At 44.1% G+C, this 23,116-nt stretch overlaps 1 protein-coding gene across 4 annotated transcripts in view; it reads right to left on the bottom strand.

The window, feature by feature from the left end:
* ADGRD1 (adhesion G protein-coupled receptor D1) overlaps positions 1-23,116 on the bottom strand; it is a 255,643-nt gene that overhangs the window by 61,358 nt on the left and 171,169 nt on the right. For all 4 annotated transcript variants that reach the window (XM_035097840.3, XM_035097838.3, XM_088659079.1 and 1 more), the window contains one exon: positions 19,135-19,288. In XM_035097840.3, the coding sequence (XP_034953731.3) occupies positions 19,135-19,288 (154 nt within the window). The remainder of the gene's footprint in view (positions 1-19,134; positions 19,289-23,116) is intronic.

Below are 23,116 nucleotides of genomic sequence, written 5' to 3'. Positions count from 1 at the left end.
CCAGCCTAGTCTCTTCCTTGGTGCCCTCCAGAACTGTGCCTATCACTATTTCTTATTTTCGGGGTATGGCTTATATTGCACAAATGCTTAGAAATCCTGCTATGGCTTATTTTATGGGTATGCCTTATTTTTGGAGAAACAGGGTAGGGGGGAATCATTAAAAACAATTAAACACTGATAGAATCAAAACTATATACAGTATATATGCATAAAAATCTATTAGGACCACACAACTAATTACAATGCAAATAGCACTGCACCAGTCCTTTCATAAAGGGACAAGATCCAGAGGTGGCAGGTGCCCATTGGGACTGGTGGGGTGGAAAGCAGGGAGCCCCACCTGCAGATGGAGCCACAGGCAGGCAGACAATTGATTCTGTCTTTCTCCCCATCTTCCGAGTTCTACAATCACACCACTGACACTAAGGAGGAGGAAGCCAGTGGGAAGTTGCCACCAAATGAAATGGTTGAAAGTCAGAAAGTAGGCAGATGACGACTGGTTGAGGGCAGACTGAGGTTGGTGGAGCAGAGCCCCATTTGCCCTATTCAGTGGTCCCCTGCTGAAGTTCGTTTTATTTTGTTATTATATTCTAATCCCACCTTTTCTTCAAGGCGCTCAAGATGGCATACACCCTTATCCCCCTCTCCATTTTATCCTCACAAGAAGCTTGTGGAGAAGGTTGGGCTGAGAGACAGTGACTGGCCCAAGGTCACCCAGTGAGCTTCATGGCTGAGTGGTCTCTAAGGTTCCACTCCAACACTAACCACAATTGCTGGGGAAGGTTAGTGGCTAAGGCTGAAAACATGACCTGGAAGCTGTACACTGGCTCCCTTGGCCAATAACGCGAGATGAGCGCCGCAACCCCAGAGTCGGTCACGACTGGACCTAATGGGGTCCCTTTACCTTTACCTTTAAGTCTCATTGAACCAAATGGGATTCATGTTTGCATAAAAGAAGATTCTCAGTAAAGTGTGGGGAATTCAGTTACAGAGGTATAAGAGTACACAATCTGAAACTCACAATCTGAAACTCTGAAACTTATAGGGACTTTTGGAAGCAAAGGAAGTCTAGAACTCAACATAAAAGTAGCGATGGAAGAAGTGGACACACACTACTAGTCTTGTATTTGGGTTTTGATTATTATTTTTTCCCTGCAGGGGAGATTAAGGGCTTTTTTGCTATTATGAATATATATATATATTCCATCCAAGTACCAAGCATAAAATCTGAAATGATACCTCTGGAATCTGAATGTAACACCTGATATCCTGCCCTTCTGACTGTTCATTTTTCTTCTATTCATTGTTAGTAGATAATGCTAAATGATAAAATGACACATATATTTTACCAGGGTTTGAATAATTCTGAACTGCATTATTGTATAAATAGGTAAGAGAGAGGGGGGGGGGAGAGAGAGATCATTAACATTTCTTTTTAAATAATCAGAATGCAAATTTTAAATCTATCTGCAACAATTTTGGGACAGTATAATAATGTTACAGAAATGCTTTGGGAAAATGAATGTTAAGGGAGCTCGAATGAATTATAGCATTTTGAATATAATCTTCTTATATTTCCTAATATGATTTCTATGCATTCATTCTTGAAGGCACGCTTCCTCTCCAAAAGAGCTTATAACCTAAATACAACTAGATTTTATAAACAATAAACAAAAAAAAGCCTATCAGTACTTCTGACAGCAATAGTCTTCTGCAGGAATCCTCTATTTTTGCAAGCCTGTTTACCAGCAATGAAAAGAGGTCCCTACTTTCATTATTTGGGTTGGGGGAGCTTTGACTTAGATCAGGCTTCCTCAACCTTGGCCCTCCAGATGTTTTTGGCCTACAACTCCCATTATCCCTAGCTAGCAGGACCAGTGGTCAGGGATGATGGGAATTGTAGTCTCAAAACATCTGGAGGACTGAGTTGAGGAAGCCTGACTTGGATGGAAGTGACTTCAATGGCAGCTGTATTTCCCAGGTCCTCACCTGTCCAACGTGCAACATATATTTCCTCCACTCGCCCATGCAGAGTGAGGGCAATGTGATACAAGGAGCACTGCCTTCACTTTTAATTGACTTCATTTGCCTTCAGTGTTATCAGCAGGAAAAATCTGATTGGCCGTTTGGCACTGAGACATCATGTTCACAGCTTTCTGGCCAATTGGCTGAGACCACATTGTGGAGGAAGAAGCAGCTCTGGGGGAAGAAATATATATATTCCTCAAGTGGCTGCTTAGAGAAACAATGCTATGTTACTGGCCCCTTGGCTCCGTTAGGCAACCCCAGATGCAAAAGGAGGAGGTGGTGGTAGGAGGGAGGGAGGAACTGGATGTCACTCAGGAATGGAGGAGATAGATCTTCTCCAGGGCCAGATTTAGGTTTGATGAGGCCCTAAGCTACCGTACTGAAGGTAATGGGGCCCTTTGTATGTCCAGCTGTCCTTTGTCAACAACAAATTGTCACTGTTTTTTTGTGTGTGTTGAATATATGCTATATGGTAATTTATGGACCTAATATGTATCTAAAGCCATTTGCACCAAAAATATGTATTTTATCAAAGTAATTGTTGAACTGAAATACAATTAAGAAGAAGTATATGGGGCCCTAAGCTATAGCTTGTTTAGCTTATACATAAATCCGGCACTGATCCTCCCCTTTAAATGTGAGGTGTCTGGAAGGAGCTCTGTTTCAAGAACCTTCCTGCAGAGGCCATGGACTCATCACAGGGAGAGCAGGACTTCAACCAGCTAGAGGGAGGGGCTGAACAGGAGAAGCTGGTAGTGGAGCAGCAGGAGAACGTAAGAACATAAGAAGAGCCAGCTGGATCAGGCGATGGTCCAGCTAGTCATAGAATCATAGAGTTGGAAGAGACCACAAGGGCCATCCAGTCCAACCCCCTGCCAAGCAGGAAACACCATCAAAGCATTCTTGACATATGGCTGTCAAGCCTCTGCTTAAAGACATCCAAAGAAGGAGACTCCAAAACACTCCTTGGTAGCAAATTCCACTGCCGAACAGCTCTTACTGTCAGGAAGTTCTTCCTAATGTTTAAGTGGAATCTTCTTTCTTGTAGTTTGAATCCATTGCTCCGTGTCCGCTTCTCTGGAGCAGCAGAAAACAACATTTCTCCCTCCTCTATAGCAGTGTTTCCCAACCTTGTGCCTCCAGATGTTTTGGGACTACAACTCCCGTCATCCCTAGCTAGCAAGACCAGTGGTCAGGAATGATGGGAATTGTAGTCCGAAAACAGCTGGAGGCACAAGGTTGGGAAACACTGCTCTATAGGACATCATTTTATATATTTGAACATGGCTATCATATCACCCCTTAACCTTCTCTTCTCCAGGCTAAATATACCCAGCTCCCTAAGCCGTTCTTCATAAGGCATCGTTTCCAAGCCTTTGACCATTTTGGCTGCCCTCCTCTGGACACGTCCCAGCTTGTCAGTATCCTTCTTGAACTGTGGTGCCCAGAACTGGACACAGTACTCCTGTCAAGTATCCTGTTTGCACAAAGGCCAACCAGATGCATGTGGGAGGCCAGCAAGATGTATTTGAGCACAAGAGCACTTTCCCCTGCTATGGTTTCCAACAACTGGCATTTGGAAGCAGTCCTGCTTCCAACTGTGGAGGCAGAGGACAGGCATCGTGCCTAATGGCAGTGACAGTCGTGTTGCTGAGAGCCAGGTGCACCAGCCCAAGCACCAGCATGTGTGTTTGGGCCCGGAAGACTCATAGGGCGAGAGAGTCCCATATGTGAGCTCGCCCCACCTCATCTTGAAAAGTTTGGCCATGGGGTGTATCAACTGTTGCAAAACTATCTTGCTTTCCTATCAGTTAGGAACCTCTTCCCTTGCTTGTGTACCTTAGAATCTTGCCTTCTGAACCTGATGCTCGCTGATGAACCGGTACTGATCTTGGTGTGAAAAAAGATCTCACCCTTGCTTGCAAGTAGGAGTTGCTGTCATGTTTAGGGATGGGAGCCTGACAAATAAACAGCAAGCCAATGGATCGGCCCCACCACCTTTAACAGAGTCCCCTTTTGACACCCGAAATGCTCACTTGCAAACGTTCAGCACAGCCATAATGATTACTTTCTTGGACAGCTATATTATGTTAACTGACCCTTGTGAAGGAAGAGGGTAAGCTTGCTGATGGCCAGGAGTTGCAATTTGTCCAGAAAACCTGATCAATAAACGTGGCCCTGAACCGCGGTTATTAAAAGGTGATCGCTGGCCTTGCTACTGTAGATAACAATATTCTGTATCTTTGATCCAGCTTCCCAGAAAGAAAAGGAAAATCTAATCTATTTTGCTTCTGCTCTCAGCACTGCCTCCCAGGAAAAGCAATATCACCCTCATCTCCTTTAATAACACTCCAGAGTCAATGGCTCCCAATCCAAGCCGCTAAAAATAGCTTCCAAAATAGAAAGTACAACGAAGTCTCCCTGGAGATAATATGATCGGCACAGTTACCGCATAAAAATGTCACCAGCCAGTTACTCTCTCTTGAGAGCTACCAAAAGGGGGTGGGGGGAGGGAGAATGTTGTGATTTGCTCAAATGAATGGCAACCGATAACCCTACATGGGGGAGAATGAAACTGCATGTTTTGGGGGAAGAATAATCACGTTGCAATGTATGTTGGGAGAAATGGTTTGCTTTCACAAGGCTGCATAGATTCCAGGGCAGAATAGAATGGAATAGAATAGAATAGAATAGAATAGAATAGAATAGAATAGAATAGAATAGAATACAGTGGTACCTCAACTTCCGAATGCCTCGACTCTGAAGGTTTCGACTTACGAAGTCGGCAAACCCGGAAGTATTTTCGCCACACGCGCATTCTGCACCTGCGTATCTGCGCATGCGCAAAGCACAAAATCGTCCTTCACGCATGCGCAAAATGGACGCTTCAACATCCAAAGGTTTCGACTTACGAAGAGCGCCGTGGAACGGATCGCCTTCGTAAGTCGAGGTACCACTGTGGAATAGAATAGGTCTGTGAAGTTCATCTTGTCCCACCCAACGTGGTGCTCAAACACATGACCCTGTGATTAAGATCCATGTGTTTATGCTGGAGAATATGAGAAGTTGATTCCACCTGTTTGCTAACTTTACTTATATAGGTCTATGTTCCCAGGGTTTCTAACACAGGGGTGGGGGACCTTACTTTATCCCAAGGGCCACATTTCCTTCGGGGCCACCTTCTGGGGTCCACATGCCAGTGGTGGGCAGCGCTAGAGGCAAAAGTGCATAGAACAAGAGACACACATTTTACCCTTTATACATTAGGCTATTTTCTACACACACCCTTCTCCGTTCTCTGTCCTGGGAAGCAAGAGGCTTCGCCAGAGTTCAACGACACATTCCGGTCAGGCAAAGACATTTCAGGAGAATGCAAATGCAAGGCCCTGTGAGTCTTCTGTGCCCAAACACACATGCTGGGGCTTGGGCTGGTGCAGAAGGCTCAAGGTGTGGGCTCAGCAGAGAGTGCAGCCTGGAGAGAGGCCCGAGGGCACATGAGAGAGGCCCCTGAGCCTAGCGCTTTTTTCTGGGGAACTCAAGGGCAGCACCAGCACCTTCCCCCCTCCATGTTAAAAGTGTGGCGATTTCTTTAACAACTTCATGCTGAGTACCAGCAGCTTTTTTCCTAAATAAAAGCACTGGCTGAGCCTGAGGTTCCTCATTCCAGACAAGAAAGCTGTATTGCACTCCCATCCCTACTACAGTAATGGGGAAAAATACTTTCATGGTTTACACCTTTTAAAAGATGCCCAAAAGACAGAAGGGAAGACTCCTGGTCAATTTTGACCGACAAATAATTGCACAGGGCCTGAAAGCAAGCAAACAAACAGGTTGAAGAGGAGGAGCAGGTCCAGGGGGGCTCTTGTTAGTGACACTGACACACACACACACACACACACACACACACACACACACACACACGGTTGTAGGTCCTCAGTAGATGCCCATGCATGCCAATCCATGTTGTCAGCCTTCCGGTGGCCCCAGCCCAAGGGACAACAGCTGCTGTAGCTCTGTGGCAGGTCATCTATTTTGCATGCAGAAGGTGATGGTTTCATTCTCTGCCATCACCAGCTAGGGCTGGGGAAAATTCTCTGCCTAAAACCCATGGAGAGCCACTGCCAGTCAGTGTGTAGACAATCCTCAAATAGATAGACTAAATGGTCTGGGTCACAGAGTAATAGAATCATGGAAATATAGAGTTGGAAGGGACCTCTGAGGGTCATCTTATCTGACCCCCTATAAGGCAGCTTCCTATGTTGTACTCCCCTCCCTATTTCTGAGACAGAACTACATGTTAAGTAACAGAAGGTTGTCCCCTGGCTGTAGGTGGGGGCCCCACAATCTTGGCCCATTGCTACCCAAAGGATGATTGTTGCTGTCTCATCAGGTTTCTGTCTCATCAAGAAACTTTCTGTGTTTGGAGGGAGGTTCTCTCTTTGTCCTTCTTTGAAGTGAAAACATCAAATACCTGTGCAATCTGCTGTGCGCTTTTGGGAATGAAGCGGGTTTAAATTGGGGAGGGAAAATAATAAACAAATGCGCAACAGCTACGCACAGGAAAATATCAATGCCGAAACATTCATTCCGCAGAAACATTTCAGACAGGTCTGCTTAGGTGGTATATAGCCTTAACCTGCTTGCTTTACCCAGAGTGTATTTGAGATGTCCCCAGGATTTAACTTGATTATTTATCAGCTTAAAACTGCACTGGAGAAGAAAATTAAATAGAGAGCTCCCTGGCAAGATAATAAAACATATGCAGATGCAATGCCAGGCAGTCATCTGGATAACAAGAAGAGCTAATTCCATGAATGTAAAATGGTCTGCAGAGCACCCTGCTCAGTTCTCGTTTTCTTGGTTTTAATGGGATATTAGAAGATAAATTGTCAAAATTCCGGTGGTGTTTGGTGTGGCCAAACAACTGAATTTCATTACTCTGAAACAAACAGGTTGACTCACTAAGAACCAACCATTTGAGACACCGAAAAGGGAAGCAATCAAATTCACTTAGGGCCATAATGCTGGGTTTTCTTTGATAAATCTACCTACAGATAATGTAACACCCGCCACAAAGGTGCTCATGCATTTCAGCACCTGCCTGGGCGTCTCGTGGTTGCTGGCAAGCTGTGAGATTTGGATGATCTTATGGCACAGCAAGTTGAGATAAGCACATTAAGGCCTCATAGACACAAACAAGCGTTATTAACCAGGGCTGAAAGAGAACCACTCACGAAGTTTGGATTCTGGAAACATAGTGTGAGGGACAGGGGATATCGCGAAATCCCTCCCCTCCTGAGTTCAAGCCCATCCCCGAGCGCAGGGGAAAGCAGGGAGAGTTCCGATTCCAGTGGGGAAGCAGGAAGTCGTGTCCGAGGCTCAGACAAGGTAGCGGAGCCAGGGTCCCAGGTGGGACAGGAAGGGGCAAGCAAGGGGGGCAGACCCATCCCCCCAACTCCGGAATTACGCAGAAAGCGGAGAGGGAAGAGGATGGGTCTCCCCAAGTTGTTATGTTGGAGAAAAACGCGCCAAACGCCATTCAGAGGTTCTGATTCAAGCTGAGAAGATGTGTTCTTGTAAATAGCATTGCCTTCAGCACTGTAAATACGCAGCACCAATAAAAGATAAAATGCAGAGCTGTGTAGAGTCGTTACTCTGAAGTAGCCCGCTCCGGCCACTGTGACACATAGCCTTGTTGGTTCTTCAGCACTCCGCTTGCTGCAGAATTTCTTTTCTTATCTTTCATCTGGAGGAACTTTTACATAACTGCATCAGTGTCATCGCAACAGGGGGGGAGGTGCGCTCCCAATGACATGTCTCCGGGGGTGACAAGGTGGCACACCGCCACGGCAGCGCGAGCAGCCATCGCACCGCCGCAGCCGCATGTAGAGGACCCTCCCTTTGCGGCTGCAGCCGCAAACAGAAGATCCCTCCCCAACTCTCAGTACGTGGCTCCTGCTTTGCCGCTTTACAGTGGGCCAGGGAGGGGCAGACGGGAGCCACAGCACCCCCCTTCCCTCCCTCCCCAGGTTGCTGTAAAGTGGCAAAGCAGGAGCCGCTTATGGCAAGCCAGGGCCCTCCCTCCCACCCTGGCTCGCTGTAAGCGGCTCCCGCTTTTCCGCTTTACAGCGAGCCAAGGAGGGAGGGGGACAGATGGGAGCAGTGGCTCCCAAGATGGCACAGCTTTGCCAGCACCCCAGCAAAGCGGCATGGGGGATTGCTATGCCTCTGACCTGCACCACATTTTTAAGAACCTGATGGTTTAGTGTGGCAGTACAGGCAATTAGGAGCTCCCTGCCTATTGATATCAGGCAGGAGCCTTCGCTGTACTCTGTTCGGTGCCTGCTGAAGACATTCTTTTTAAAGAATTTTTTCCCCATTACATTTTCAAAAGTTTTACATATATACTTCAATACATAGATTTGTCTTTTTTCAACTTCCCATCCCATTTTCCATGACGTTTTAGTTTCTTCCCCATTGCTGCACAATGCCTTCTTTTTCTTACAACATCACTTCAATACTCTGTGCTCTCATTCCTTTTGTTGATCATATCTCGAATCTCGCTCACAAGTCCATCAAGCTATAGTATTTTCCTAAATAGTCCAAAAAGGGCTTCCCATCTTCCACAAAACAATAATCATTAGAGATTCTTATTTTGGCTCTTCACTTTGCCATTTCTGCATAATCTATCACCATATTTATCCATTCTTCTTTCTTCCATTTTTATGCAATAAAGAATCTTAGCCACTGTTGCTACATACATAAATAATTAAAAACACCTTTTGGGGAACTTCTGTCCCTGGAGACATTTTTATTACAGGCCTACCCAAGATGTTTAGAAAGTTTATTTGTTTCAGTCCATTCTATTCTATTGTGGTTTTAACTTTCTCTATGTTTTAAATTAGGGACCCAGGTGGCGCTGTGGGCTAAACCACTGAGCCTAGGGCTTGCTGATCAGAAGGTCGGCGGTTCAAATCCCTGTGACGGGGTGCGCTCCCGTTGCTCGGTCCCAGCTCCTGCCAACCTAGCAGTTCGAAAGCACATCAAAATGCAAGTAGATAAATAGGAACCGCTATAGCAGGAAGGTAAACAGTGTTTCCGTGTGCTGCTCTGGTTTGCCAGAAGCGGCTTTGTCATGCTGGCCACATGACCTGGAAGCTATACGCCGGCTCCCTCGGCCAATAATGCTGAGGTCAGGGGTCTCTTTATCTTTATCTTTATCTTTATGTTTTAAATTATGGCTATATACTGATAATTTCATAGTTTTTTTCCCTTTTTTGTAAATCGCTTTGAGGTATTCCCCACAATCAAGGGATATGCAGTGGTACCTTGGTTCTCAAACTTATTCCCTTCTAGAAGTCTGTTCCAAAACCAAAGCGTTCCAAAACCAAGGCGTGCTTTCCCATAGGAAGTAATGCAAAATGGATTAATCCATTCCAGACTTTTAAAAACAACCCCTAAAACAACAATTTCACATGAATTTTACAATCTAACGAGAGCATTGAGCCGTAAAATAAAGCAATAAACAATGCACTGCAGTCACACAATCAATCAATCAGTAGCTGAACTGGGTTCCACAAAGTCACAAAAACAAAACAAAAAAGCCGCAAAAACAAAAACACAAAATAAAAAGCAAAAACAGACAGATCTCAGCATAACACTCAAAACAGAAGTGTGGCACTCAAATCGGAAGCGTAACATTCAAATCGGAAGCATAACATACCAAGATATCTGAAGGAGTGTGCATGCACACGAAAGGTTACACCAAGAACAAACTTAATTGATCTCTAAGGTGCTACTGGACAATTTTTTTATTTCTTTATATATTTCAACTGCATCAGACCAACACAGCTACCTATCTGAATGTAAATAGTGTGTTTGTGTATAATGGTATGTGCTGGTATAGACCAAGTAAATGCAACTCTGCTAAATGGCTGCTTTCTGCGGTGACCTTAAGTGCTTCAATGAGCTTCTGCAATGTATACACAAAAAAACCACCAACAGGAATCACCCCTTGATGTGCTTCCCTGGGCTTTACTTCAAGCATGGGAAGCCAGGATGGCTGGTTATTGGGTGCTGTGACCAACACACTTGCCTGTTTTGTTTTAAGGGAGGTTCTTCCATAGGCACACACATGCGCACGCACACACACAGTGGTACCTCGGATTACAAACCACTGGCGGAGCTTCATTCTCCCCTTCCTACACTCCTGTTACAAACACTTCGGGTTACAGACTCCGCTAACCTGGAAGTTGTACCTTGGGTTAAGAACTTTACCTCAGGGTGAGAACAGAAATCGCGTCCCAGCGGCGCAGCAGCAGTGGGAGGCCCCATTAGCTAAAGTGGTACCTCAAGTTAAGAGCGGTTTCAGCTTAAGAATGGACCTCCAGAACAAATTAAGTTTGTAACCAGAGGTACCAATGTATATATCAAAAATAACAATAAACAGCTGCTAGCTGTGTGGTAGGTAGTCTTCCTGGCTTCCCACACTTACGATAATAATGCCCAGCCATGGACATTGCAGTTTTCAGGAACTGCTTCCCCCTATGAAGGCTGAAGAAGGCGGATGATCAGGGAGCCCATTTGCAGAAAGGGCACCCAACCATGACTCCCTGAATTTTTCCCCTTTGATAATATTTGAATCCAGTTTATTTTCTCATTATTTGATGGAGAATATTAAGGGAGGAGAGAATGAAGCTTTCTTTCTTTCTTTCTTTCTTTCTTTCTTTCTTTCTTTCTTTCTTTCTTTCTTTCTTTCTTTCTTTCTTTCTTTTTGACACAACACAATAAAAACCAAAATATGCTAAAGCCCTATGATTTGCAAGGTTCCTTTTCTTTCTTTCTTGGGCATGCACTTGGAAAAGGTATCTCCTGCTTCTAGAAAACAGTATAGTCCAAAAGGATATTCATTTCCCATTTTCTGGGGACGAATTAATCTTGCCAAATTGATTTTTTTTTTCATAGCCTCTAGGAAAGGAGGCCAGGAACTTCCTCTAGCATAACAGCAAAGAAGCAATTGCCAAGGTGGCAAAATCTATCTTTCCAAGAGTTCAGAGCCCAGACTCCTCCAAGCTGAAATCCCAAAGGTAAGCAAGCAAATAAATAAACCAAAATGTCCTGGAAGGCAGGAGAGAGGTTAAGTGAAAAAGTCCAGCAGAAACCATTTTTCATATGACAAACCATCTCATTAAGGAGGGGGGAGGGATGAGGAATAGAATAATAGAATCTTAGAGTTGGAAGGGACACCAAGGGTCATCTAGTCCAACCCTCTGCAATGCAGGAATCTCGGTTAAAGCATCCATGGCAGATGACAATCCAACCTCTCATTAAAAACCTCCTTCTGGGGTCTACCACCTTCTGCGGAAGTCCATTCCACTGTCCAACAGCCCTTACTGTCAGAAAGTTCTTTCTGGCGTTGATTCAGAATCTCTCATCTTATAACTTGAAACATTGGCCCAGGTGCCACCATCCTGGGCAGGAGAAAACAAGCCTGCTCCATTTTCCATGTGCCACATGAAAGAGGGAGCAAGCTTGTTTTCTCCTACCCAGGAGAGTAGGACCCAAACCAAGGGTGAACCACAATTTATTTATTTTTTAATGTGATGTGCCACTTATCTTCGGTTCTGAATCACTTAGGCAACAGGGCAATTTTCTGACAATTCTCCAAAGAATTCTATAAGGAGAAGGCACTTCCCCCCCCCCTCTCCACCCCCTTCCTGACAACAGGAAGCTTCGTAAGCAAAGGCTCACAGTTCTTTGCACTTGGCAGAATGAACGCCAACGGGAGATTTTGGATGAGTGGGAACATTTGGTGCACTGCCTCTCTGATTACTGCCGAATTTGTTTTACTAAACTAATTTCTCCTATGCCATCCAAGCAGATGCTGAGGTTTAAGCCAACAAATCCCTTGTTTGCAGTAACACCCCTCCTCCCACCCCTTTGATCCTGCATCTATTCTCCAATAGGGCAGATGCTAAGGGCAGATGCTAAGGGCAGATGCACACTAGGGTTAAGCTGGATGTTTTCCAATAAACATTTCCAGAGCTCTTGGGAGAGGATAAAGAGTTTCTTGACCCCACCAAAGCTTACTATTCTCATGCCAGCTTCATTTTTATTTTTAATGGTCTTCTTTTTTACAGTGACATCCCGATGCAGCCAAATAACATGACTGCATTGAGATGTCACTGAGGGCATGCAAGGCTAAAAGTGCTTCAGAGTAAAAGCCAGGTCTGTTGAAGAAGTATTGCCCTCACTCTAAATTCCCTTGGCGATGTTAGGATTCTTGCTCCGTGTTTGCAGTCATGGGATTGTTTTCTATCACATGACAGTGTATGTTTTCATTCCACAGTGTGGGAATGAGACAGGATGATTGGTGTTACTGTGTTCCCTGAAGTGGGACTATTGTCCTTTGTTCTTTTTCTCTTTCCTGTCTGATGAGAAAGAGGAAGGAGCTAAGTCAGAATGCTCCAACTGTATTATATGTAAATAAACATAGATTAGCCAAAATGCTGTAGTACCGAGTTCTGTTACACAAACTGCAAATACTCTGCAGGTTCATAAGTGTGCTAATGCCTTTTGGTATCAGTCACTCTGATGTTCGGGCTGGAGAAAGCTTTTGAAGCTCCCGAATGAATGACTAGGAGGGAGAGAACATGCCAGTCGGGCATGTGTCTCTGCCAGGGTCCTACAGGTGAGTAGGACGATCCTAACAGGCAATATCATAACCAGATCAGATTGGCTTTAGTGGAGAGCAGGTTTGTGTGAGCAGAGCATAAGCGGCTGTGATAGGTTTTGGGAGTGGTCTGTTTCTTTTCCTGGTCATGCCACCCATATTTCTGATTACAGGTAGGTAGCCGTGTTGGTCTGGGTCGAAGTAAAATAAAAAAATTCCTTCAGTAGCACCTTAAAGACCAACTAAGTTTTTATTTTGGTATGAGCTTTCGTGTGCATGCACACTTCTTCAGATACAGTGAAATAGAAGTCCCCAGGCACTTATGTAGAGAAGGGGTGGGGAGGGGTGGGGATGCGGAGGGGAGATCACTCAGAAGGGTGGTGGAAGTGGATCAGTCAGTCAATCACCCACTTCCACCACCCTTCTGAGTGATCTCCCCTCCGCATCCCCACCCCTCCCCACCCCTTCTCTACATAAGTGCCTGGGGACTTCTATTTCACTGTATCTGAAGAAGTGTGCATGCACACGAAAGCTCATACCAAAATAAAAACTTAGTTGGTCTTTAAGGTGCTACTGAAGGAATTTTTTTACCATATTTCTGAGATTTGGAAGGCTTCCCAAATGCTTTTTAATTATTTATTTCATTAAAAACCTTATATACTGCTTGATTGCAGAAAAGACTTCAAAGCGGTTTACAAAAAAAAAGATAAAGCAATAAAATGATCACTAAAAATTTACAACCATGATTTAAGACATACAGTAGGCTAAGACTGTAGCAACTTAGACTAGAGGGTGGCCAACTCCCAAGAGACTGCGATCTACTAACAGAGTTAAAAACTGGCAGTGATCTACCCCCTTTCTGGGGGTTCAGGTTGAGTTGTTGAGTTTTGGGATGAGGTATAATGTTGAGGCAGAGGGCCTTCTCAGTAGTGGTGCCCGCCCTGTGGAACGCCCTCCCATCAGATGTCAAAGAAAAAAACAGCTACCAGATTTTTAGAAGACATCTGAAGGCAGCCCTGTTTAGGGAGACTTTTAATGTTTAATAGATTATTTTATTTCATTTTTCTGTTGTAAGCCGCCCAGAGTGGCTGGGGAAACCCAGCCAGATGGGCGGGGTATAAATAATAAATTATATTATTCATTTATTATTATTATTATTATTATTGAGCTTTTTTTAGGGGAGCCACAGTTGTTCAGCTTCTTTGGAGGAAGCCAGTGATCTACCAGTGATCTACTGCAGACGTCCAGTGATCTACTGGTAGATCACGATCTGCCTGTTGGACATGCCTGGACTAGAACAAGTTTAAACTTTTACAACCCCAGGTCTGCATTTTCTTAAGGGGAACCTACAGGGGAGCCACATGCCAATGTGAGTGAGACCAGAGGCAAAAGTGGGAGGGGCACTCCAGTCTGAAGTTTTTTCTACACACACACACACACACCTCCATTCATCAACTGGCTTGCCAGTAGTACATGTGAAAAGGATCTGGGGGTCTTAGTAGACTACAAGCTTAAAATGAGTCAACAGTGTGATGCAGCAGCAAAAGACAAAAATGCTAAGAGGGAGTAAGGTTTCCTTCCTTCCTTCCTCCCTCCCTCCCTCCCTCCCCCCCTCTCTCTCTGTGTGGCAAGCAACAGAGGCAGCCATTCCTCCACTTAGCTCTCTACCTGAGGCTGCCTTTGTTATGTTTTCCTACCCAATAACATTTACCTGCATTTCTTATTGTCACAACAAGGATAATACATGGCTGTGACCTCAGATTAAGTAAGTAAAGCATTTTTAAACTTACTTCAGAGTGTGTTCTGTTTCATTACATGAGGGTAGAAAGGGAGCCAGCTGCCTCAAGCTGCTGGGACATAATGAATGAAGGTTTAATAACGTATTCCTATGCTTCATTAATCTACGTAATAATGGGATTTAAACACTCCTACTGAGGCTCTCTGTGTGTAAACCCTGTGGTTTTAAAACAGGCACTAGCCTAGTTAATCCAACTGAGGATGGCCTGGAAAAAAAGCAGGTGAGAGGCATAGCCTGGGGTAGGAGCATGACCAAGGGAGAGTTTTTTTTAAAAAAATCATCTTTATTCATTTTATAGATAAAATACAAAATACAAAAAGAAAAAAGAAAAATACCAGGCACAAAAAAACAAAAACAAAAAGCAAACAAGCAACAACAACAACAACAACAACAACAACAACAACAAAATAATAATATTCATAATCTATGTCTTAGATCCTCATCAATTCATTTGGACTCCCCCGATTCTCCCCTCATTGGTTTCTTGTTTCAATTCTTTACAAAACAGTTTTCACAACCTATCAATTCATTTATAATCTATTAGAATTTCCTTTCTAATTATCCTCTTTAGATTTTAATAACTAATAACTCAATTTTAATATACATACATTTCTAATTAATAATTCCCCAACTTAAATTTTTGTCAGAAATGAAATTCCCCTTAAAAAAAGAAAAAAAATTATTCTCCCCCCCCTTCCCCTGGACCCAGATTACCCAGAAGTTTCAGCAAATTCCATAATTCATGCCAGCGTCGGACTCTCCCATACAATCCAGCCTATAAACACTGCCTATAACCTATAAACAATATTATGACTTTTATCCCACCCCTACCCTTTCCGCAAGCTTCCATTCATATTTTTTGAAACCCACTTGTTTCCCCCCGCCTCTTATTACTTCCCCACACCCTTCTTCCATTCTTTTATCCCAGTGATTTCCCTGCCCACCCTCTCTCACTGGGTGTGCAGAAAAGCCCTCTGGTTCACCATTGAGGAGTTCTTTTATCAAGTCCTGGATTTGCCCCACATCTCTCACTTGTGGAGCATTTTGCCCTCCCTCTTTCTCCTCTTCTTTGTATTTTTGAGATTTTTCAAAATCGTCCTTGTTGTCTTGCGCTTGTAATTCTTCCTCTAGATCCTCGGAGCTGGACTCTTTTCTTTCCTCCTCATTGTTTTTATTGTCGTTTAAGTCCTCTAGTCTTTTATTTATTTATTTTATTTATTTGTCTCAATTGCGTATTGTTCTTGTCCAACCTATCTTTAATATTCACGAGTACCAAGTAAATCTGTTGGTAATAACAGTTTTGTGTTGGTGTTGAGACTGCCATTGTCCTTGCCTCTCAGACTCCGTGGGAAAGCCGAAGATAGGAAGACCGGATGTGGCAGGAGTCAAATTCCATAATGCAAGCCATTTTAAGTCCAGTTCTGGCTAAATCGTTGATTCATGTAAATAACATAGTCCAATCATAATTTCTGCAAAAATTATATATCCATTCGCTGATCACTCCAGGATCCGAGATCCAGTCTCCTGGAGGGTTTTTGAAGTGCAATTTCTGACAAATTAAATGTTTCCTCTCAATTCTCCTGTTAGGGATCAGGTTACTGCGTCGTTACAAACCAAAGCAGGAGACCGACTTCCGAATTTTAAGGTCTCCCACCACGTCCAATTAATCAGCAATATCAATCAGAATTTTCACTCACGTGGAGATCTTGTCCAAATCGTGCAATTTTTCGGAAGGAATCCACCGCTGACTGGGTGAAGGCTCAGGGCTTCGCTTGCAGGAGGTGATGACAGTGCCCAAAATGGCTCCCGCGTCTTCCACCCCGCTAAACTCTTGGGGGCTCTGCCGAGCTCCCCGGGCAGCGGAGGAGTCGCGTTATGGAGCGGCGCCGGGCGAAAAAGCCCCTGGGAAGCTCAACCCAGGGTCTAACGGGGATCCGCGTGCCCCCGCGGAATTCCCCCCCTCCGCAACAGCCAGAAGCCGCGGAGCTCGCAGCTTCTGCGCCCTCTTTCCAGCGCGGTGAACCGGAAGTCCCTCCCAAGGGAGAGTTCTAAGAGCAAATCAGAAGGTCTGGGGAGCCACATTCAATTCCTGACCCAAGTTTTCCCACCCTTGTTTTAGCTCCCAAAGGGCTTCTAGTGCAATTTACAATTATCAGTAATGAGACAGTCCCTGCCCTCTGGATTTACACAAGAGGAAAAGGAGAGAAAAGAAAAATGGGAAAGGCAAGCACCAGTTCATAAAGCTACAATCTTCTCAGTGTTGTTGTTTTTAATGATCAAAATATATCTGCATGTGTTGAGAGGATATATTTAGCAATGTGCATTTTGAGAGCAAATCCATTTAAAATTTCATATTCTGAGAAGAAATGGTTCTATTAACAGGAATTTAAAAGCAGGTTTCCATGTGTGTGTGTGTGTGTTTTTTAAGAAAACAAAATGTGCTGGTTAATGCAGACATGGAAGAGAACAGGGGGCAGATCCAACATTCTCTAACCACTAGTGCAAGATCCCTTGTGCCAGCAGATGACAGATTTTAAACTGCGCACAGCAAAATAATCCAACTGTGTTACCGGTTGCTTGTTGTGCAACAGCTAGTTCATGTTGTGCAACCCATCACACAAGACTCTTTGGCAATGTACTTGTGTTTTCCCTTGCACAACAATGTTCTGCCAGTGCAACAAGTATAGCAGTAAGTGACTAAGTTAGCGCTACAATGGATGCAACCCAGGACTATCAGAGAACACGTGTAAAATTGAAGTGGACCTGAAGCAGAATGATTTGCCCATCCCTATTCCTAATGTAATGTTTCAGTCTTAAAGAGAGAGAGAAAGGAAACCCAGGAAATTCAGAACTCCACAATATGGAGAGAAATTTCTTGATGAGAATTGCAAAAGGATCTTCAGCTGGCATTTGAATTTTCTCTTTGACAACAAGCTGGTTTGCCTTCTGAACATAGCATGCTTAACAATCTGTACGTGATAGGTGGATGCAGAAATATAGAGCTTTCACTCAGACACAGAGAGAGGGAGGAAGGGAGGGAGAGGGAGAGGGAGAGAGTTTTGCCTTATAAAATAGCACATTACTCATGGCTATGGGATCCAGTGGTCTAAAGTGACCCAGAGAGAAACAAGGAAGATGAAACTTTGTAATTAGAAATAAAGGTGTCAGAAGGAGAGGTGGAGATGAACAGGCAGCGAGGATGACCAGAAAACATAAGCAATAATTAATACACACATAAATGGATGTCACTCACCTGTCGCTTCCCCAGACCACAGCCTAGCTGTTAATTATTCCAATCACAATGATGATATAGCTACATAATTGCTGTAATTGGTTCTTGATTCAGCTCCTAAATGTATGCGTGTGTGCTTAAGAGATAATGCATGTTTTAAAATATTTTCTAAACGATCCACAATTACACTGATAATTTGCCTTTGATCATTCATGTTTTTGTTCCTAGAGTGTTTGTTACTCCCTCTTCTTTTCTTTCCAGATCGGGAAGCTTTGACAAGCATAATTCTTACCTCCCCAGAACAATGCCAGTGAGGCAGCCTTTGTCTTGCAGAGGGGAAGGAATGGATGCAAATGAGGTTCAGTGTCAAAGGGGGGGGGTTAAAAATAATAATGATTATGATGGGGAGAAGAAGGGATGTCAGAGAATTCCAACAGAAACAGAAGCAGAAATTGCTGGTGTCTGCTTATTAATCCATTCCTTGGGACACAAATGAATCAAGTGAATTACGGTAGTATCCACTACAATTGTTTTTGTTTTTATTCCGCAAATGATACCTGTATGTTTCTGCTCCAAGCTGCATACAGTTTTGCTCAGTTTGCTCTAAGATTACATCCGCAAGCTTCTTTAATACCCTTGGATGCAGATCATCAGGCCCTGGAAATTTGAATTCATTTCAAAAAGTGTTCCTTACCACCGTTCACCCTATCTTGGGCTGCAGCTCCCTCCTTGCATCACTTACCGGGATCTGTTCTGGAGCCCCGGCTGCTAGCCAAAAAGGATGCAGGGCAAGGTGCTGCACAGGGCCGCCTCAAGCTGGCCGGGTGCCCTGGTGCTGAGCTTGCTCCGCCCCCCCGCCCTGGTGGGCGGGCGCAGCGTGCAGCATGGCTTCCGTGCGGCTGCACAGCGCCCTACTGCCGGCCCCACGCCACCGAGGCTACCCCTAGAGCCGGGCCTGGTGCTGCATCTGTGCATGTGCATGGAATGTTTTGCGCTTCTGCGCATGAGCGAGAGGCAAACTCGGAAGTAACCCGTTCTGGTACTTCTGGGTTTGCCTTGGATGTTCGCTGGAATGGACGCTAGACGAGGCGGACGTTCATGGAGGTATTACTGTATTCTGTTATCACTATTTTGGGTCTGCTCTTCTTTTAGGTGAAGATAGAGGCAAAGTAGATGTTGGGCAGTTCCACCTTCTCTCTGTCACCCAATAGCATTTGTGCGCATTTTGAATGCCAACTCTTTAGGAAGACCCCTTTCCACCCACTTTAGTCCAAAGGAAGGAGAAAAATATAAACACGAAGAGCCCTACTGGATCAGGCCAAAGGTTCATCCTGTTCTTAACAGTGGTCAAAGCAGATGCCTATAGGAACCCTGCAAAAAAAACAAAAACCCAAAATTGCTTACCCCATCCAATTCCATAGTAGTATAAATGCTTGCTTTCTTCAGATCCAAACACTTTGATCACCATACTGTAGAGATGAAATCCTTCCACTAGCATCCATGCAAAAGCACTCAAGAAGAAGAAATGGAGGAGAACGGCGAGGATTTTGCAGGGCACCTAAAAAGTGGAAGCAAGCAAATAAATATCAAAATGCACAAAAATGTCAAAACTGTTGGTGCAAAAAACAAAAAACAAAACTATATAGGAAGGAGAATTCCTGAATGCCAAGATCCAAATTTGGGGCAAGTATTATTTGGTGAGAGAACCCCAACAGAGATTTAAGGTCACAAGATATGCAAAGAAGTAAAACATGAAAAGATGAGCTGTTAGACCTTTAAAATATGCCATTCCAAATGAGAGTCAAAATTTCATTCTTCCCCCAGCAGAGGAAAAGAACACACATGTGGTAAGTTAAAAAAAAGAATTACTTACAAACTCTTGGAAATTCAGATACATGTGCTTCAGAAAAGTTGCAAAGGCAATAAAACTTAGTTCCAAAGTAGTAAAAGTTCCTATGTTATTGGTATAACAACTCAAGAGTGGCTGGTGAGAGCCATATGGTTGAGCTGAAGCAATCAGCTCAAACCTTTTCACATGATGAGCTTCTCAAAATGACTGGGGCGGGAATAATAGGCTTGATTACCTATTTCCTCCCAAGATAAGGGAATGACACAGCTAAGCTTGACAGGACAGCTTACTTTATGGTGTTAACCATTTCATGCATTAATTAGACTTAAGCATGTTGGTTTCATGATAATAGTGATCCCACATAACCATCCAATGCACCATTTCCAATCATATTTACTACAATACACATACCGAATTCCTGAACTGTGTCACATACATTTTCTCAGCAATTTCTCCAGCTCCCATGTTTTCATCCTCATATTATAGATGCAAAGACTGAAGCTCATACTATCTTGCTTATGGACTCTATCCTGTCCAAAAGGTTTATGACTGCTCTTAGGTATGAACTATGGCTGAGGTTAAAGAACAACTATGACTGAGGTCCAGTATACCTGAAGGAGCGTCTCCACTCCCATCATTCTGCCCGGACACTGAGGTCCAGCACCGAGGGCCTTCTGGCAGTTCCCTAATTGCGAGATGCCAAGTTGCAGGGAACTAGGCAGAGGGCCTTCTCGGTGGTGGCGCCTGCCCTGTGGAACGCCCTCCCAACAGATGTCAAAGAGGAAAACAACTACCAGACTTTTAGAAGACACCTGAAGGCAGCCCTGTTCAGGGAGGCTTTTAATGTTTAATAGATTATTGTGTTTTATTTTTCTGTTGGAAGCCGCCCAGAGTGGCTGGGGAAACCCAGCCAGATGGGCGGGGTATAAATAATATATTATTATTATTATTATTATTATTATTATTATTATTATTATTATTATAAAGAGCAACTTCTTGGAGGCTGCAAAGGTGACAAGGGTGGATATGAAGCTGCCTTATAACATCGGACAATTGGTCTATCGAGCTCAGGACTGCCTACACTGGCTGGCAGTAGCTCTCCAGGCTTTCATAGAGAGGTCCGTCCCAGCCCTATATGGAGATGGCAGGGACTGAACCGGGAACTTTCTGCATGCAAAGCAGATGTTGTGCCACTGAGCTATGGATGAATCTGTCAATTTTTGTTTCCCTCGGATTCTCACCCCCCCCCCCCCCGGGTTTTAAATTCAGTTCTCCACATTTCCACAGCAATTTCCATTTGTGAATTTCTCCTAAGAGAAATGTATTTTTTTAAATGTATTTTTAACTAAAATACACCGTTTTGGAAGCAATTTCCCCTGGTATATGCATTTTTGTACACGGTACTGTTTGATTGGAGGACTGCATTGCAAAATTCAGAGAAGTGTGATTTTTGAGGATTAGGTGTATTTTGGTTCACACACTGGTTCAAGTTGAATGGATTAGGTAGTTTGCCATTAAAACGAAAACAAAATAAAATTTATCCCCTCTCCCTAAATGCTGTGTATATGTGCCCTTTTGTAGGTGCTTTGTGGAAGGGCTTACGAAACTGGGGAAAAAGTTGCTCACTGAACTGGGGAGCATCCCAGCATTGCCTAAGAACCACAGTGGTGCATCTTTTTCTTCCCACTCTCTGATGCATCCTTTCAACTTAGCCCAGGAAGCTAGACAAATGTCCTGATGTTGCCTAAGCAACTAAACAGCTCTTTCTCTCTTACAACCGAGTCCAGTTTTCTAGGCAACACTGGAATTCTTGTTCTCGCTTCCCATAATGCTCCAGAACTGCCAGAGTTGCCTGGGAAAGTGGGCAACACTTGCTCCTTTGCATAAGCTCACTCCCTGGAAGAAGGTGAGCATTACCTTGTTACCTAGGCAACACTGGAATGCTTCCTCTCTTCCTGCAAGACTGGGACTTAGACAAGGATCCCTAAGTTGCCTAAGCAACTGAGTGGCTATCTCCTTTGATAGAGTCCTTTCCACAATGAGACAGAAATCTTCAGAGTAGTGGATCGTTGTGGGTGCAAATAAAAATTTAAAAATAAAATGAAGCATTCAACAGAATTTCATGAAGTGTTAATTTGAGGTGGTGGGCAGATCTTAATTTGAACTGTACAGTATTAGTTATGCCAGACTGGACAAATAGGCACGCATACACACCAGTCCAAAATTGTTATCTTGATGGAGGAAAAGGAAAAGTGTTCCTTCAGAAACATCCTAAGAGCCTTTCTCTGCATTTACCGGTATTTCATTTCAGTATTTTTGTCCCACTTTTCTGGCAATTGTATCTCAAAGTGTCTCACATCAATAAAAGGGAGAGCATGAGTGAGTGAGCAAATGAGTGAATGAGAAAGAGAGGTCCTGCCATCACATTTGTTAATGAAAAAGAAAAGATACACGAAAGAGAGAAGAGGAAGAGCAGGAGAAGGAAGAAGATCTGTTCTTCAAGGTCAGAAGAAAGGAGTCAACTTCAAGCATATATATCCAGCTTCAGGAACGATTAATCTGCTGTTGCTGGTGTCTTGTTCCTTGGGCTGCTGGATGGTGCTAAACTTGCCTACTTCTATAGTCCCAGGGCCTCTGGTACTTGGAACTGTGTATTTCTTTCATGTAGGGAGGCCCCCCATACACACAGAGGTGCTCCCTCTCTAGTCTGATGGTTGAGGTCAGTTTGGTCTCCCAGATGTCATAAGGCTCTTCCTGAAAAGTTGGTGCAGTGCAGGAGATTCCTGCTGCTTTGAAAAAGGTGACAGTGTGGCCACTCCTAAAGAAACCTCTCCTACATTGGAGGTTCTTAAACAGAGTTAAACAAAGACATCACCTTGCCGACAAAGGTCTGTATAGTTAAAGCTATGGTCTTCCCAAGAACGATGTATGAAAGTGAGAGCTGGACCATAAAGAAGGCTGATCGCCGAAGAATTGATGCTTCTGAATTATGGCGCTGGAGGAGACTCCTGAGAGTCCCAAGGCCTGCAAGACGATCAAACCTATCCATTCTGAAGGAAATCAGCCCTGAGTGCTCACTGGAAGGACAGATCGTGAAGCTGAGGCTCCAATACTTTGGCCATCTCATGAGAAGAGAAGACTCCCTGGAAAAGACCTTGATGTTGGGAAAGATTGAGGGCACTAGGAGAAGGGGACGACAGAGGACGAGATGGTTGGACAGTGTTCTCGAAGCTACGAACGTGAGTTTGACCAAACTGCAGGAGGCAGTGGAAGACAGTAGTGCCTGGCATGCTATGGTCCATGGGGTCATGAAGAGTCGGACACGACTAAACGACTAAACAACAACAAAACAGAGTTTGGATGGCCATCTGTCAGGGATTCTTAAGCTGTGATTCCTGCATTGGGGAGAGTTGGACTAGATGACCCTCAGGCTCACTTCCAACTCTACAGTTCTATGATATTATAATTCCACCTCAAATAGATCATTACAACTTTTCTGCCCAAGCTCCCCTTTTCCTGCATGCCAGTCCTGCTTGG

This window comes from Zootoca vivipara, chromosome 16 (genome assembly GCF_965207765.1).
Source record: "Zootoca vivipara chromosome 16, rZooViv2.hap1.1, whole genome shotgun sequence".
Classification (NCBI taxonomy): domain Eukaryota; kingdom Metazoa; phylum Chordata; class Lepidosauria; order Squamata; family Lacertidae; genus Zootoca; species Zootoca vivipara.
Note: the sequence above shows the minus strand (reverse complement) of the source record. Positions and strands in the feature narration are given on the sequence as shown.